The sequence below is a fragment of the Kogia breviceps genome, chromosome 1, assembly GCF_026419965.1.
Source record: "Kogia breviceps isolate mKogBre1 chromosome 1, mKogBre1 haplotype 1, whole genome shotgun sequence".
Classification (NCBI taxonomy): Eukaryota; Metazoa; Chordata; class Mammalia; order Artiodactyla; family Physeteridae; genus Kogia; species Kogia breviceps.
The window spans coordinates 100,336,681-100,356,224 of record NC_081310.1 but is presented as its reverse complement, the minus strand read 5'-3'; the positions used below and the strand labels follow the sequence as shown (position 1 = coordinate 100,356,224).

At 34.8% G+C, this 19,544-nt stretch overlaps 1 protein-coding gene across 7 annotated transcripts in view; it reads right to left on the bottom strand.

The window, feature by feature from the left end:
- The window catches only part of FNBP1L (formin binding protein 1 like), a 122,152-nt gene that overhangs the window by 34,627 nt on the left and 67,981 nt on the right, over nt 1–19,544 (bottom strand). For 5 of the 7 annotated variants that reach the window (XM_067040140.1, XM_067040143.1, XM_067040138.1 and 2 more), the window contains exons 2-4: nt 16,341–16,456; nt 1,399–1,452; nt 14–161 (exon numbers count right to left, since the gene is read on the bottom strand). In XM_067040140.1, coding sequence (XP_066896241.1) covers nt 14–161; nt 1,399–1,452; nt 16,341–16,456 — 318 coding nt within the window. Of the gene's footprint in view, nt 1–13; nt 162–1,398; nt 1,453–1,614; nt 1,638–16,340; nt 16,457–19,544 lie in introns of those variants that run through there. The other 2 variants (XM_067040148.1, XM_067040145.1) reach the window with 2 other exon arrangements.

Below are 19,544 nucleotides of genomic sequence, written 5' to 3'. Positions count from 1 at the left end.
TGATAAGAATTACCATTTTTCTTTCAGTTTTCAGATCATGAGCATATCTCATTAATTCACCATAAACTCTGTGCGCCATTTCTTCTGCTACTACTTCTCGCTGTCCTGCATAGTCATTTAACTCGTTAAGGATGTTAAAAAAGGCTATACACGAAGTAAACCTGACAAAAACATATTAAAAATGGTGAAATTTATTTTTACTTTCATTATAAATGTTTTTGTGAGGTATAGATTGAGACTGATACTTAACAAATTTTAACATATTCAACCTAAATCTCAGTTACTAGCTCTAAATTAACTTTGTATGAAAAGAATCCTGCTTAAGCTCAAGTTGTATATGTTTATATATCTTTAGGCAGTCTTAATTTATAAATAAAAGGATATTTGGGGTCAAAAAATATAAGAATACTACATGCAGGCTCTTTTAGCATACTGGAATCTCTTAAGTTGCCAATTAACTGCCCTGAGCTTGGGAATGAACTTGGTTGGATTCCTAGGCTTGGCAGCTGAACCTATTACAGAGATGATAATGCTTGTTCTAGAGGACAGAACCTGCCAATTATACCACTCAAATGCATCTCGATGGGTGATCTACAGAATAATTTTGCTATCAGCTCTGGACACAGCTGCCTGCCCACATCCTGAATGCAAGTGAAGTGCCACTATGGTTGGCACCACAGAGGGGTAAGAAGGGGCAAAAATAAGGGTAAAAAAAAAATGTGTGTGCAGGGAAGGAGAGAAACAAAGAGAATCACTGTATGAAAATGTATAGATCTACTTGAATACACTGCCAGAACACTCTTACATAAGCTGAAGGTGGACAGCTCAGCTAGGACTCCATTAACACTAAACCTGAGAATCCTCTAACTGACAATTACACACAAAGTTGTTCTAAGTCTAGTCTCCTTTTGTTTCTGCATTTTACAACTATCCATGTATCCCCGTTTAAGAATGCCAAAAAGCTCATAGGCAATTCCTAACCTTTTATTCAGAGTTCCAAAATTACCCTGAAAACCTTATTCCTTTTCATTACCCCTTTAAACCAACCAGCCGAATTGTTTTACTACCTGTAAAAGTAAAAGCAAGAATCTAACAAGCTGACAACTACAAAATAAAGTATGGAAAAAATACCCTTTTCTTCTGGAGACTACATCATTCAAGTGGAGTCCCAGTCCACCTATTACTTAGAAATCACACTTCAACTATTCTAAAAAGCTATTATCAAGCCCACTGAAGTATGCAACCTCATAAGAAAAAATAGTAGTTTCCTCTTTCATAAACATTATGATTTTTATTACAATAAACATAAAACGCTAATGGCATTTATATTTTACTAAATAACAAAAATATAGGTCTTTTAAATTTTAATATGCAACAGTAAATAGGTATATAATTTACCTTGGCTCTTCATCTTTGGTGGAACGTTTGGGACAGTACTTCTTAACCAGATTTCTATAGGAAGAAGATTTTTAAAAATTTACTAAATATACTGTTGTTGAAATTCAAATACTCTAAAAGTTTCCAATTTCATTAAATCAAGAATTTAATGATGTAAAACAATTAAGACAGCAACATGATCATCTATTACCATCGTAACAGACAATCATTACTTACATTTTCTCCTTAAAATACTGATTCCTGTAGAAAGAAATGTTATTTCTATGTTTATACGAGTGTAATAGTAACAATTTGGTTGATTACGCTATCAAACTAAAAAGAATTAAGAGAAAGAATAAAAGAAACAAAGTACTCGGTATATGAAACAAAGTACTCAGTATATGAAACTGAGTTATGGCAGAAAGACACGTATTTCAAGGAAATACTATCATTATTTTGTTTTGTAAATCAGGGATTATAATACTAACTAAGGTAAAATGTAAACAGATGCAGACTCACTACAGGATAAAAGAACAGTCGTCAGTATCCTCTGTAACTCTACTTTTATATGAAAATCACTATGTGATCCTTAACCTTCTCTTTTTTTAGGCAAATGAATTAATTCCAATTTGTAACTTCCTCTCCCTGTATCTATGTCCATTCTTGACAGTCTCGGACTAGAATGCTACCTCATTTCATCTTTGCAAAATCAGAGGCAGACAAGCACATGGACTCTGGAGTCAAACTGGACTATGTGGGATTTGTGTGGCATCTGTGTGACCCTGGGCAATTTACTCACACTCTTTGTGCCCAGTTTTCTATAAATAGTGATACACAGTACCTCTAACCCATAAGGTTATGAGAATTAAAGTGGATAATATTTGCAAAGCATTAACCACAGTCCTTTACACCACGCTCCTGAAAATATGATCCATGGACCAGTAAAGGTCCACAGTCTCTTCGTTACCTATCCCACAACAAGCTAAGTACACAGGTTGAGAGTAGTTTTATAAATGTTGAATCTAACAGTAAAAAAAAAGTAGGGCCTGTATTTCATATGTCTCTTTTTATGTCATTTTTTCTAGCATTAAACTTTTATTGTATTTTATAAAAGCATCAGTAGAAACTTTAAAAGAAACTAGTCCATCATCACAAATAATTTGAGATGTACTGGTTTAAACTATAATATCCATGGAAATCAGCAATTATGAGGTAACTGATTAACTTATTATGGTTATAACCACAGTCTCCAACCTAAAAATGAGTTGCATTCTGGAAATTACTTTTAAAGTCAGTGATTTTCAACCATGAGTCCATGAATTACTTTAAATAAAAACAAGTCAAACTGGGGCGTAGAACATTCCAAAGAGCAAGTAGTTTCAAATTCTGAACATAATTCTGTATATCAACATTTTAAGCATTGTTTAGAGTTATAGGCTATAATTGACATTTGTCATCTATGCCTACTTGCATCACTCACTACGCTTTTTTATTCTGTTAAGTTTGTGGCAGACATATTTCTGCTCATCAAAGAACCCTATTATTTAACACATTTTCCAGCACACTAGCAGTTAGGCAGAACCATGTGGCTAATTTTGTATAATGGGCTGTAAGCTCTGTGTTAAGTACCAAGCTAAAGCATTATAGCTCATGCATAAATGTCTGGGCTTCTTCATTCCCTGATGAAGCAACTGTGGAAGCTCCATGTTAAGATCAAGATGAAATCAGTATGGATTCTTGAGTTACCACATGGACTACTAGAGTTATCACCTAGCCTTGTGTGCTGACTTTGCATGAGCAAGAAATAAGCTTTTGCTGCATAAAGTCCCTGAGATTTGGGAGTTATTATTCTAGTACAGCCTAGAATAACCTAAACTACAGCTCCTCTATCATCACGTCTACATAATTGTGGTGGGTTGGTCACTTATAACAGTCCAGGAACACTTATTTGATTCAGGCCCATTAATCCAGGCCAAAGTCAATGCTAAAATTTCCATTGAAATTCTTGGTAAGATACGTTCTTTTTCTTTTTTTAAATTTTTATTTTATATTGGAGTATAGTTGATTAACAATCTTGTGTTAGTTTCAGGTGTACAGCAAAGTGATTCAGTTATACATATACATATATCTATTCTTTTTCAAATTCTTTTCCCATTTAGGTTATTACAGAATACTGAGCAGAGTTCCCTGAGCTGTACAGTAGGTCCTTGTTGTTCATCAATATATTCTCTTTATGCTGAAGCTAAGTCGATAGGACACAATCCTGGAGCCCCCACGTGTAAAGAGCCTACTTGGGTATTAAATAAACAGAAAAAACAACAAAACCAAGAGAAAAAGAGAGAAATTCTTACTTTTCTGAGTACTCAGATCCCTAAACTTTTCAGTCAAATAAGCCATAAATTCCTTTATTTGCTTAAACCAATATGACTTGGGCTTCTGACACTAGAAAGAATTATGACTACTACCACAGACATTAACACAAAAGTCTTAACATACTCATAGCTTAAACACAGCATAAACAACACTAATTTGCACTCTAGCTTCTGGGAGGAAGAGCACATATATCACAAGAGGGAAGGGGAAGAAGAAAGTAATATTACTTTTACCTTTTGAGCATGCACAGTTAATCCTCAGCAATTTTAAAAAATTTGTCTTGCCTCTCTATGTAAAGTCACCCATCTATGGGAAACTCTTCCCAAGCCCCAATAAAGCCCTCAGAAACCATATACAAGCCACTAAGACTCCATCCAAGCCTACCCTGCCACTAGAAAAACTACAGCATGGTGCAAAATGTTCTTGTATTCCACTAAATCAAAACTTCTATTCTAGGAAAACATATGCCCTAGAAGAAGACACAACCAATTATTAATAGTACTCATTTCTAGGGAGAGGGACTGGGAAGTGACTCAAATTTAAATGTGTTACAGTGCTCATATGCTGTTTTTTTAATTTAAAAACATATATAATGATAAAAGCATACCAAAAGAATTTATCCCCTCAAAGCAGCTGATCTCAGTTGGGCCTTCTAAGAAAACAGTCTGAAGTCAGCAAAAATACACACCAAGGTGTGACTGGTTACTAAGTCCCACAAATCCTTGCTTTGAATTTTTAACATAATATGCTTATTAAGTGAAATAAAACTCTGGCTTGTCTTAAATATGTAAGTGTAAAACAGGCAGGTTCCTCCTAAACTAAAAATATTTTAGGCAATTCATCTCTCTCAAGAAATTTGCCCTTAGAACCCTCTTGCACTGTTGGTGTGAATGTAAATTGATACAGCCACTATGGAGAACAGTATGGAGGTTCCTTAAAAAACTAAAAATATAACTACCATATGACCCAGCAATCCCATTACTGGGCATATACTCTGAGAAAACCATAATTCACAAAGAGTCATGTACCACGATGTTCACTGCAGCTCTATTTACAATAGCCAGGACATGGAAGCAACCTAAGTGTCCATCGACAGATGAATGGATAAAGAAGATGTGGCACAGGGCTTCCCTGGTGGCGCAGTGGTTGAGAATCCGCCTGCCGATGCAGGGGACACGGGTTCGTGCCCGAGTCCGGGAAGATGCCGCAGAGCAACTAAGCCCGTGAGCCATGGCCGCTGGGCCTGCGCGTCCGGCGCCTGTGCTCTGCAACGGGAGAGGCCACAACAGTGAGAGGCCCGCATACCGCAAAAAAAAAAAAAAAAAAAAAAAAAAAGAAGATGTGGCACATATATACAATGGAATATTACTCAGCCATAAAAAGAAACAAAATTGAGTTATTTGTAGTGAGGTGGATGGACCTAGAGTCTGTCATACAGAGTGAAGTCAGAAAGAGATAAACAAATACAGTACACTAACACATATACATGGAATCTGACAAAAAAAAAAGGTTCTGAAGAACCTAGGAGCAGGACAGGAATAAAGATGCAGACGTAGAGAATGGACCTGAGGACATGGGGAGGGGGAAGGGTAAGCTGGGATGAAGTGAAAGAGTGGCAGGGACATATATACACTACCAAATGTAAAACAGATAGTGGGAAGCAGCCACATAGCACAGGGAGATCAGCTCGGTGCTTTGTGACCACAGAGGGGTGGGATAGGGAGGGTGGGAGGGAGACGCAAGAGGGAGGAGATATGAGGATATACGTATACCTGATTCACTTTGTTATAAAGCAGAAACTAACACACCACTGTAAAGCAGTTATACTCCAATAAAGATGTTTTTTAAAAAAAGAAGAAGAAATCTGCCCTTAGAACCCTCCTACACTGTTGGTGGGAATGTGGAGAACAGTATGGAGGTTCCTTAAGAAACTAATAATAGAGCTACCATATGATCCAGCAACCCCACTCCTGGGCATATACCAGAGAAAAACATGGTTCGAAAGGATACATGCACCCCAGTGTTCATTGCAGCACTGTTTACAATAGCCAAGACATGGAAGCAACCTAAATATCCATTGACAGGTTAGTGGATAAAGAAGATGTGGTACATATATACACCAGAATATTACTCAGCCATTAAAAAGAATGAAATAATGCCAGTTGCAGCAACATGGATGGACCTGGAGATTATCAGACTAAATGAAATAAATCAGACAGAGAAAGGCAAATATCATATGATATTGCTTATATGCAGAATCTAAAAAAAAGATACAAATGAACTTATTTATAAAACAGAAACAGACTCACAGACTTAAAGAACAAACTTATAGTTATCTATAGTTATCTGGGGTGGGGGATGGGAAGGGGGAGGGGGAGGGATAGACTGGGAGTTTGGGATTGACATGTACACACTGTTGTATTGAAAATAAATATCCAACAAGGACCTACTGTCTCAGCTCAGTAATCTGTAATAACCTAAATAGAAAAAGAATTTGAAAAAGAATAGATACATGTATAGGTATAACGGAATCACTCTGCTGTACATCTGAAGCTAACACAACATTGTTAATCAACTATACTCCAATATAAAATAAATATTTTTAAAAAAAGAAAGAAAAGAAATCTGCCCTTAGTGTCAGTTTCCCTAGGCTACTGTTTTTGAAAAAATATTCCTCTCTAAGTCCAGAGATTCTCCAAGTAATCAATTATGATAGCAGTTTTTATATGTAAAACATGTTTTGACTAGCATGTTATGAATCAGGAATTAATTAAAACCAAGTTTTATACAGATACAATATAATAGAAATTATAATAGATGTCATAGACAAGTTGATACTTTGTTTTGATGTGTGTGTGTTTCATCCATGTTTTCTAAGAACCTTAGGATCATGCACTATGGATACAGAGGAATTAACACTCTTCCTTCAGTAGCCTGAGAAGGCTTCTAAATGTAATGCGTTTCTCCAAATATTATAGTGTTCTCTATATATCCTAATTATATATATGATATTAAATATATCATACTAATTTATATTTAAATTGCTGATTTTAATATTTTTACCCATTCTAGTTTTGTCATGTTTATATTTGAGTTTTAGTGAAAATTATAAAGTATTCCAAATAATTTCTCAAAACTTTAATTCAGTTTTATTTAAACTACGTTTTACAGTTAAATGATGAGGTACAAGATAACCTCAAAAAATTTTAAGCAGAAAATCACCTCTGTATGTTTTCAATTTTTCAACATTTGAGAGGCTCTGAGCTCTAATTACTGTTTAACAGGTGATCAATACCATATTTATTTGTAAAATGGGACACAAATCATACTATGGCAGAAGGATAGTATTAGATATCTGAGACTGACTAGTATCCCTTTTCTTAATTGCCATCCCTATATCTAACGGTTAACATGCTTAGGAATTACCAGATTAAGACAAATGGCCCTATTTGTGGGCCTCAGCTAAGTGATCCAGAGATAGAAAACTGAATCTAGCTGGGCCAAAGAGTTCTCTTACTGGAATTCTAAAGTGTTTGGACCTGATACAGCTTTGAGATCAGTACAAGAGCTGAATCTGTGAGACATAAAACTGAATGTTGGTGAGTATATTTCCTGCCATGTGGAGAAAAAAGGCCAGTCTGCACTGAAAGAATGAAGCCAACACATAAAAAGAAGCCCAAAAAGAAGCGGGTGAGGGGGGGTGGGGGGGAAGGGAGTGTGGGGGAGACAACAAAGGTCTCTGGCTATCTGGCTGTGTTTCAGATCCTGACTTTTTTTCCCCCTGTGACCTAGATGCATCCCAAGACTTCCAGCAGCTGAACTGTTCAACCTCTTCTGGAACTCAAGTTAAAAAATCAAATCAATTTTAAAAAATCAAATCAATAAAAGTTATCAATAAATAAATCAACAAATATCTCTTCTCAATAAATGTACCATTAAACTTAAACTAGCTCACTGGGGTTTCCATCACTTACAGACACAAATCTTTCCTCATATAGTGGAAAACTGAATGTAAAAGATATCCACATACAAAAGAGTGAAGCTGTACCCCTACCTTACAACCATATAAAAACATTAACTCAAAATGGGTCAAAGATCTAAACGTAAGAGCTAAAACTATAAAACTCTTAGACGAAAACACAGGGGAAAGCTTTACAACATTGGATTTGGCAATGATTTCTTGGATATGACACCAAAAGCACAGACAACAAATGAAAAAATAGATAAACCAAACATCAAAATTTAAAACTTTTGTGCATCAAAGGCCACGATCAACAGAGTGTAAAGGCAACTGTGGAATGGCAGAAAGGATCTACAAGTCATATATCGGATAAGAGGTTACAATCCAGACTGTATAGAGAACACCTAAAACGCAATAATAAAAAATATAATCCAATTTTAAAAATCGGTAAAGAACTTGAATAGCATTTCTCCAAAGATATACAAATGGCCAGCAAGCATATGAAAAAGTACTCAGTGTCACTAATCACTAGGGAAGTGCAAATCAGAGCCACAATGAGATTTCTTACACCCATTAGAATGGCTACTGTCAAGAAAAAAGAAAGAAAGAAAACACCCAGAAAATATTAATCGTTGGCAAGAATGTGGAGAAATTAGAACCCTTGTGCATTGCTGGTAGGGATGCAAAATAGATCAGCCACTGCAGAAAATAGTACGGTAGTCCTCAAAAAAATTAAACATAGAATTACCATAAGATCTAGCAATTCCTCTTCTAGGTATATAGCCAAAGAATTGAAAGTAGGGACTCAGATATTTGGACACCATGTTCATAAAATCATTACTCACAATACGGAAAAGGTGGAAAAACCCCAAATGTTCATCAACAGATGAACGGATAAACAAAGTGTGGTATTATCCATACAATGGAATAATATTCAACCTTAAAAAGGAAGGAAATTCTGATACATTTCCCAACATGGGTGAACCCTTACAACATTATGCTAAGTAAAATAAACCAGTCCAAAAAAAAAAAAAAAATACCGTATGATTTCACTTATGCAGTACCTAAAGTAGTCAATTTCACAGACACAGAAAGTATTAATAGAATTGCCAGAGCCTAGAGGAAGGGGAAAATGGGGAGTTGTTTAATAGGCAGAGTTTCAGTTTTTCAAGATGAGAAAGTTCTAGGAATTGGTCACAGAGCAGTACGAATATACTTAATATACATATTTATATTTCAGCTTAAGATACAGCTAAAATATACACTTAAAAATGATTAAGAGAGTAAATTTCACGTTAGGTACATTTTACCACAATTTTTAAAAATTGAATGTAAAAAAAGTGATTACTACAAGTAGTATTAGACAAATTCTGAATACTGTATTTGTTTTTTTAAGGGACATGCTTCATTCTCATTATACCTCTACTGGTGGTAAATGGTGAAATAGAAGGATAACAAGAAGAAATAAAAGGACTTAAGTATTTATACCTGAAAGACCTAGGAGAAGAAAAACCAAACAAGCTTCAATGGATGTGAAGGTAAACAAAGTATTTCATTTCTTAAAAATGCCAGTTCCTAATTTTGCTTGATCTTTAGCATGTCAAGGATACACAGTATCTAAAATGTGAAGGGGACTATGCATTTATGGTATCAGCTTCATAGTCTATACCCAAAGAATATATTCAACAATTCATTGCTATTTAGGATGTGATAGGCATAACAATGTGATCTCTAGTCAACCTGCAAATTTCCAGAAGAATATTTTCTGGCATGTTCAAGACAGAAAAGAGGAAAATTATTTTATTGCTCAATTTAGATTGAGGAAAGAGCAGATTGGCACAGACTTAAGTATTATAATTTTCAGAGAAATTTTGTTCTGCAAGTTGATAACTTGTTTTCCTTCTAAATATTAGATTCTTAAAGCAGAACTATATAACACAGTCCTAGCTTCAAGTCAGCAGCTTAATCTATCTGATTTGCCTATATTTTAAACCTATAGGATGATGAAATAAACATTTTGTCTCATTTTAGACACTCTTACAAAATTCAAATGGCTAAACTTAGAAATAAAACTATTAAAGGCATTATGAAAGAGCTAAGAGATTAAGTGATCTATATAGCCAACATCATTGACAACCTTCTTATTTCTTTATAGTTGTTTAAACAAGATCTTTAAATCCTTTTCACTGGAAAGCTCACTATCAAAATGTTTACCACAACTGGGTTGAACTTTCTTTCTTAAGAGTTTTATGTTTTACTTGTTAGGTTCTGCTTCATTTTTTAAGAAAACAGTTTAATATAAAAATCAGGAATAGGCTTCATTCTTATTAAGGTGATGAGCTTGAATTTCTTGACTAGTAAAGCAACAGAGTTCATTGATTGAATCATTCCACAACTGTTGTATGCTTACTACAGGGCAAGTACTCTACAGGTCTTAGAAATACAACGACAAAGATCAACAAACTCTTGTGAAGATTAAATGAGATCGCAGCCTACATAAACTGAAAATGACAAACAACCCTATTGCTGCAAATGTAGGTTAGTAGTCTGCTGGATAATTAAGTTGGGGGTTGGGGGCATCTTTTAGGTATAACAGAATGGATTGAGATAAAATTAGAGCTCCATGGCACACAAAAAGTACAAGGATAGGAGCAGAAAAAATGCCAATGATCAAAAAACAAACAGCTAGAAAACTGAAAACAAAAATAATTTTTTTTTAATTTAAAAAAACCAAAACAGCTAAAATATTGTAACGATAAGTATATGAAGTCCAAATCAAACATATCAAGAAAATATAGCTATATTACATTAAAAAAAGGTTCTCTAATTGTCATGCTATTTCCTCTCCTGATAAACCACCAGAAGAAAATAGTTAATAGAGTTAAGGAGAATATTAAAGGCAAGAAGCAGACAGAACTAACGTTATGCTATCCCTAGTTCCAACTTATAATAGGTTATAGGAATAATAAAAGTAAAAAGTATTTATCTTAAATTCTCATAATTAAATTTTTAAACTTCCTCAATGACAAGTACATTTTCTTAAAAGGAAGGACTTCTAAAATGTTAACCTTTTATTTTAACCTGTTCTTATCTTTATGGAAAAAGATACAACTAGCCCTAAATTTATGAAGTACATAATTTATACTTTAATTTCTATAACTTAATTGTTTATAATTGTTACATTATAAACAGATGTGTTAGTTGGAAAGAGTATGTTATGTAGTTTTTAGATAATTTATTATTGTCCCTAGAAAAATACCTTAGAAACCCAAAGATGTTTCAATGGCACTATGTACTGGTGATAGAAAAAAATCCTCTTCAGTGAGAATTAGTCATTCTCCCTATGCTGAGAGGCAGCACCAAGTACTCAGACTCTGCAGCCAGATTTGAGCCAGCTAGCTCTTTCTTCACCTCTCTGTAACTCAGTTTCTTAATGTATAAAGTAATACCAACATCTCATTGGGTTTTTAGGAAAATGAAATATATTATAAGATGTGTAAAAGCACTGAGAATAGTGCTGGCACATTAAATGCTATGTTAAGTGTTAAGTAAATACCAAAAAGTGCTTGTTCTGTGCCAGGGACTATTCTAAAAATTAGGAATAAGCACTGCACAGAACAAACAAGAATCTTTTTCCTTTGTGGAGTTTATCTTTTATTAGGGAGACTATTTTCTAGAATTAAGAGGCAAAAATTATTCAGCCAGTAAGTCATCTGGATACAGGCACCTAGATATGTACCAGGCAGGCTCAGGAACTACCAGAGACTGACAAGAATGAAAGAGTTCCCACAAGATCTAATTCTATAAAGAAAATTAATATAGGGAATAGTTTCTGCTGCTTGTATCCATATGCCAGTCTTAGGGTTTACTACATTAAGCAGTTTGATCAAAAATTCAGGGGAGGCCAAAGAGTCACAAGTTAAACAATGGCCAACCAAAGAATAAAAGTAATCTCTACTTTCACAAGTCAGTACAAAGATGAGCTCCCTAAGTTCTTCAGAGACTAAACAGTGACATAGGAATAGAAAATTCTGATAAAGAGACATGAGAAAATAAAGACTAAATAGAAAATACAAACTGGTTTTATTTGCATTATTCTATATCTAAGCCTATTCTAAATATTCAGGACAGCTCTTAGTAGAGCAATCTCTTCACACTGATGTATATGACATAAACTCTAGTATGGATAGAAAGCAGTAGTACACGGTCTAAGGTTCACCATATAGTTAGAGATCCTAATTTCTAAACTAAACTGAAACACAGATCATTCAATTATTTATGCATTCAACTTACATTCACTCAGCTCTAGAGGTATCAGCTATGTTGCCAGGGTTGGCAAGGTACAGAATAAAAATAAGATCCAAGAAATTTGGAGAGATTTCTGTTCTGGTTAAGGTAAGAGTAAGTTTTAGGCTTCCTGTTGTCCAATCTATTTCTCTTCCAGTACCACGCTGTCACGTTTGAGCCAAAAAGGAATGATCTGGGGTGGAAGTAGGGGAATATCATTTCATGCAGCAATGTCTATGATAGAATTTAATGCTGTAATTATTTTTACTAGAAAAAGATACATACTATCATGTATATAGAACTTCTTTTTTTCACTTAAGAAAATTTAGTCAATCTCTGTCATATAAATACAATATTATAAATTTATTAGAAGAATGACTGATTTCAGTTTTTTATGTCCGCAAACAAAAAACATTCTACCAAGTGATTCAAAGTCACACTTATTATCCATCAAAATGGACAGGGTTAAATTGTTTTCTGGGTTTTTTTTTTTTAATATATACAGCAGGTTCTTATTAGTTATCCGTTTTATGCATATTAGTGTATATATGTCAATCCCAATCTCCCAATTCATCACACCACCAACACCCCACCCCCCGCCACTTTCCCCCCTTGGTGTCCATACATTTGTTCTCTACATCTGTGTCTCCATTTCTGCCCTGCAAACCGGTTCATATGTACCATTTTTCTAGGTTCCACATATATGCGTTGATGTATGATATTTGTTTTTCTCTTTCTGACTTACTTCACTCTGTATGAGTCTCTATCTAGATCCAGCCACGTCTCTACAAATGACCCAATTTCGTTCCTTTTTATGGCTGAGTAATAATCCATTTTATATATATATATATATACCACATCTTCTTCATCCATTCGTCTGTCAATGGGCTCAACTGTTTATAACTATGTCGCCAAACATTATTAGATGCTTTATTTTTTTTTATTCCTGTCCTCAAACCACTACCAAAAATGAAGCAATACCAAACTAAAATAAAGTTAAATGAAAGCCATCAAAACAGACAAAAAGAAGACAGAGAATAAACTGGGAGTGCCAAAATTATACTGCAAATTAAATTTATGCAAATAAAAAATATATATTTACAAAAAATAGATTGCAAAATTTAATCCTGCAATATATTTGAAATGTAAATGTTTAACATTCTGAATATAGTTGTTATTCAGGGGACAAAAGGGCTGCCTCACTATGAAAAGAAACTGTCCTCTGCAGTAGCCAAAACAGGAGGGAGTCAACCAAAAGAATTTTTCCCATTAAAGAAGAGGAAATAAACAAGGCACACTTCTACCCTTTGGACAAAACAGATACTATAAAGAGTAGCTGATAATCCAGTCATTTACTAAGCATTCATCCAAAGCAGCAAATCTCAATGTAGAGAAAGGGAAGGGAGTTGATGGTTTTCAAGTTACACAAGCCTCCTCCCAACCCTTCCTTATTGGAATTCCTCAACACCTTCCAATAATCCTGCTCTTGCTGAGAATCACTGCAAGTGAGAGCCACTGTTAGGATGAACACGTACTAAATTTCTTTAGTCTGCTGGGACAGAAAAAAGATGGAAATCATTTAACCTGAGCATCTGTACATGACAAAAACTACTTTCTCACTACAAAATTATATTTTCATATCATGGAATTGTGGGTTCTAGCCACTCCTGCTTCAAAGAAGTGGTGTTAAAATCTCTTCTTGCAAGTTAAGTGAAAATTATAACCGTTATTATCAGTCACAAAACAGAAAGGCAAACAAGTTTGCCATTTGATTACAGTCCTGTTACTCTGGTAAAACCTTGGCCATCCTGGAACCCTTGAGGCCCAAGTTATTCTGGACAATTAAACACTGCAGATTGCTGAAGGTTTACCTTATAAATTACCAATTTTTATTCTATAATTTGTGATAGGATTCTTCTGAAATATACCATCTTCCTTGCTTAAGATTATACAATTGTTGAAAAGACTTCAATAATTTAAAAATACAAGTAAAAAGTATAAGTTCCTTCCCTTCTCATCCCCCCACTCTCATTCCTCAGAGGTAACCAGTGTAAAACAATTTGGGGTGTACCCTTTTAGACCTCTTCAGAATACATACAAATTTTACACATAGCTATATACTCAAGCTCAAGTAAGCAAGGAGGTCTTGCTGTACATTCAGTTCTGCAACTTGCTTTTTACACTGACAGACTGAGTAGCCTTTTAAATATGCTGTTACACCTAACTTTTTCAAATTACATATTCCACAGTATTTTTCATCATTCCCTTACTGACAGGTACCTTTAGGCTGGAAACAATTTTTTCATCTGTTGTTTGCAATCTTTTAATCTTTTCTTTATTATTTAGCACTTCACATTGCCATCACATCACTGTATTGTCTGTAGCATTTCCTTTCTTCACTTCTATTGGAATACTTAGAAACCAGAAAACTGAATGTGCTAGAGTTGAGATCAAATTATAAAGTAAATGAGGGAAATTTTTCATTGTTTACACATGAATACATTTTTAATTGTTATTTTAACTTTTCAGAGGTCCTTAACGCTTCCAGATTCCTGAACGGTAAAGTTCCCAAGTCAAAACTTTTGGACAGGTAAAATATCACCACAATTATTATTAATATACTAGGTTCCCTATTTATATTTTCATACGGAAATTCCTTTGTTTAAAAAAAACATAGGAAGCAAATGGATCATGAAATTAGCATGATGCTACAATTTCAATAGATGTCATAATAGTAGTATGTATATCACTACAAACATAAATAACCTATTCATCATACTAGTCTATTTCATCCCTACAACCAGTCAGCTCCTTGCATAAACTGCTACAAATGGTGGACATATGTGGTTTATCACTCAAATATCCCCCTTCCTTCTGTGATCCACTACCTTAAATTTCTTTTGGGCACCTATCCCACCCCCCACCATTAGCTATAAATCAATCTAATATTCTCATTTCAGTGAACTGTTCAGGATAAGCATATAATCTAACCAGGGTCAGCAAGACAAAAGGAGACTTTTGCTGGGATTTCTTGAGAAAAGACGCTGATACATGCTTGTACTCTGCTTTCCTTCCATCTTCTTCCTCTCCCTTCTTTCACCCTTTCCTTCCCTTGCCTCTCTCCTCCCCCAAATGCACAAAAGAGAAGACCATCATTCTTCCCCAGGAATGTGGGGGTATGAAGATATGAAATCTAGAGCTATGGGGGTAAAAAGGATGGTACTGAATGAAATCTGAGGATAAAAGCAACAAGGGGAAGCAGAGCCAAGAAATGGAGCCTAAACACATTTGACCCATTAGTCAAAATATGCCTAGACTTTTTACTCATGTGTGCCTTGTGAGTTGGATTTTTCTGTCACTATGCAATTTAAAGAATCCTAACCCCTAAAGCTAGAACCTTATATTGTTGTCTAGTCTTCAAGCTTCAAACACCATTTTTATTGAAAAAGTTGCAGCAAAACTACATGTCAGGTTGTGGTCTAACAACGATTTTCTGCTTGAACAAAATCTTAAGATAAATTCCATTTAAGATTAAAATTTTCCCTTTAAAACTTTTATCTCCTAACACATATTCCAAAGTCACTTTCATCAGTAATATCTATCTATCTCTTTATTTATGGCCGCGTTGGGTCTTCGTTACTGCGTGTGGATTTTCTCTAGTTGCAGAGAGCGGGGGCTACTCTTCGTTGTGGTTCACGGGCTTCTCATTGCGGTGGCTTCTCTTGTTGCAGAGCACAGGCTCTAGGTATGCAGGCATCAGTCGCTGTGGCTCGCGAGCTCTAGAGCACAGGCTCAGTAGTTGTGAGTTGCTCCACAGCATGTGGGATCTTCCTGGACCAGGGATCGAACCAGTGTCCCCTGCACTGGCAGGCTGATTCTTAACCACTGCACTACCAGGAAGTCCCTATATATCTAGTTTTTGACAGAAACTCAGCTCATCACACTCACTTTCTAAGTCTTCGAAACTCTAAAGAAATGAGAAACTGCAGAACTCTTCAACACTTTGCAAAGATTACTAAAGCAAAAAGTTACAGGGGAATAAAACTGTAAAGCACAGAATTAATACCCAGGTATTTCTTTTTCCTGGAATTTTGCTTCCTGATTTTATGACTTTAAGTATCTTTCTGGAATGAAAGCTACTATGATCTAGCTAGCCAATATTCCTTCTAATACTAGGCAATGACTGAATTAAATGAGTCATTAAAACAAACCAGTTACCTAGTTCAATCTAACTCTGATGAAAAACACAGAATTTAACCTCTGGTATATCACATTTATCTAATATCCAACTATTTAAACATGTAATTTCATTTATGAGAATTTAAAAAAAAATGTAACTTACCTCAATTGTTTTGCATAGTTCTGTTCAATTTCTATCCTCTCTTTAACAAATTTGGCGTATCTTTCCAAGAAGTCAATTCCCCATTGTGTATGCTTGTCTAAGCTGTCGAACTGATCCTAGAAAAGGAAGGTAAAACCACACTGAAAAGTCTAAAATTTTATCCACAAGTATTTTAACCAGCTTCTGATATCTGTCCAGGCGATAAGGTATGAAAAGAGAAACTTAGGCTCCTCTGCTGGTCCCCACCAATCTCATACTTTAAGGCCTAGACAGAAATAGGTTCTTCAGCATAAATCATGCTATTTTTATGCCTGAATATCTTTACACATGTGGTTCCCCCTGGATGCAACACTCTCCACAGATCATCTCCTCTCAATTAACTCTTTATTCCTCCTTTGAGATTCAGTTCAGGCACTATGTCCTACAGAAAATGGCCCTAAAATCTCAGACTGGGCTAAGCGGTCTTTCTCTAGCTCCCCAAGGCTCCCTATAAATTACTGTCAATTCACTTGCAATACTATATTGAGAGCAGGAGCCATGTATTCTTCTACTCTGAACTCCTAAGTCACAAGCACTATGCCCGGCACCACAGCAGGCTCTCAGTGAAGAATAATTTGAACAGAATCAAATAAACTTGGGTTCAAATTCTGGGCTCTACATGTTTACCATATGTTTTGACCTTGGGCAAGTTACCAAGCCTCTTTATACTCTTTCCATCTTAAAATGGGAGTCCCATCACCCACCTCAGTAGGATTATACTGATGTCATAAAGTGTTATGCAGTGCAGTTAACATGATACTGACACATGAAGATCACTGTCCTGAAAGGCTCTTTGCCTTCAAAAGATATTCTCTTCTACCTGTTGCCTGAAAAACCATCATTTCCTATTCTTCAAGAATAATCTCCATATTGGCTAATAACTTGGTGCTCTCTAAATCTCCCATATCAAAAATCTGTAATTCTGGCAAAATATTCAGATATCATCCCTTTCTATATCTCTAGTTGTTTTATCTTTCCAAATCACCCATGGTTTAATCACATGTGTTATTTACAAATGAATCATCTCAAAATCTTTGCCTTTTATCTCTTTCCCTACCTTCAATCATTATAAAATTCTACCCATAAAGGTAAAGTCTATCTAAACAGCAGAGATAGAATTCATCTAGCTATCACAGTTTGGTATTACTACTCTAATTCTATTCTTTCATGAAACTTTTTCATTATTATTTGGCTACCAAAGTAGATTTGAAAACAGCAAGAGACTGCACTGCTCAGTAAACTTAATTGGTGTATTAGTAATATTTCCCATTATAAACTGGAAGTCTATTTCAAATTGAAAAACTCTCAACAACAACAACAACAAAACATTCCAGAAAAAGAATAGTCTGAAGCTGAAACAATCATCCTTCATTTTCTAAAATGCTTCAAAGGCTTCTTCCCATCATCCTCTTCATCAAATTTTATATTAAACTTCCTTTATCTTCTAGATGAAATCTCCAAAAATTTTTATTATATACCCTAATCAGTAAAAATTCTGAACAAATACCCCTATATGTATATTTATCTATAAATTATATATATACTATTCTATTAGTATGAAATCCACAAAAATAGAAATTTTAAAAAGAAATGAAAATGAAATAAACATTATTTTAAATAGCTTTTAAAAACTTATTTAACAAACAAACAAAAGCCCTGGGGCCATAACTTTTTAAAATATTAACAACAATTTTAGTGAGAGCAATGAATTCAGCATGCTTCATTACTTCTAAAATCTTGGTTTAAGCAATCTGAAAGCCTTGGTTCTAAACTGGAACATTTAGAGATTTAGTGGTTGTCACAGCTGGGGAAACAAATGACACCTCACAAAGATATAAAGATTAAAAAGTCTAAATGGAAAAAGTCCACTGTTGACTATACCTTCCAATTCCTTTTTATGCAAAAATTTGGCTTAATCAGAAAACAATGCATCTTTATATTTTAACAATAATTTCAGTGGAGTTTTGAACTCTGCTGAAACTGACAGTAATATGATTTTATGTGTCAATTTGGCTGGGCCACACTGCCCAGATATTTGGTCAAATATTATGGGATGTTTCTGTGAAGGTGTTTTTGGATGAGATAATATTTAAATTGTTTAATTTGGAATATGTAAAGCACACTACCCTTCATAATGCGGGTAGGCCTCATTCAATCAGTTAAAGGACTTACTAGAACAAAAACTGACCTACCCCCTTCAAGAAAAATGCTGCCAGTAGGCTGCCAAGAGACTGCCTTTGGGCTAGAACTGCAACTCTTCCCTGGGCCTACCTTGCAGAGTTTGGATTTGTCAAGCCTCCAAAATCATGTGACCCAATTACTTATAAATCAATCTCTCCCTCCCTCCCTCTCTCTCTCTCTCTCTCTCTCTCTCTGTCTCTGTCTCTGTCTCTGTCTCTGTCTCCCCACCCCCCCACACACACATCCTTGGTTCACACTGACTTTAAAACAAGCAATAAATTTCTTTTAATGTTTTAAGTCTGCACATACAGTAGCTGCAGGTGACAAACATCATTTTCAGCAACAAAATTCTACAATGATGTTCTACAATGTTTCCAAACATTCATCATCAAAATTCTTTATCCATAGCTCAAGTTTCTTTGGAAAAGCAACTATACATTCACTATTAAAGTCTCCCTTTTATCTTGAAAAACCAGATTTTCTCAAAAGTACCTGCTAGGAAAGCATGTTACTAACAGCCACTTATTAAACATCAACAAATTAGAAACAATAGGAGATGAACAGCAGACCTGTATGAAACTAAGTTTTTCAATAGTCCCTCCCCATTTCATTTGGAAATACTGTAAAAAGTCTACTCTATTTCAAAGGTATTATTTTTACAAAATTAACAATAAAAATATGCTGTAATATTCTGTGCACTTCTCACTTTAATTTCCTTTGCTTACCTATAAATGATGAAATGAATAAATTGCAACCATATCCCAATTTCCTTTTTAAAGGTAATTATTAATGCACTGCTTTATCAGTGGTTATTACATGTTTTTTTCATAAAACACTGTTCAAGTCACTTCCTGTTGAGAATAAATCCTCAACACATCTTTCCTTTAGTGGTTCACAAAAACAGTACTTCAAAATATAATTCATTATCAAAATCTAGCGAACACTGTAAGCTGAGATATTAGAAATATGTGTACTATAATAAAC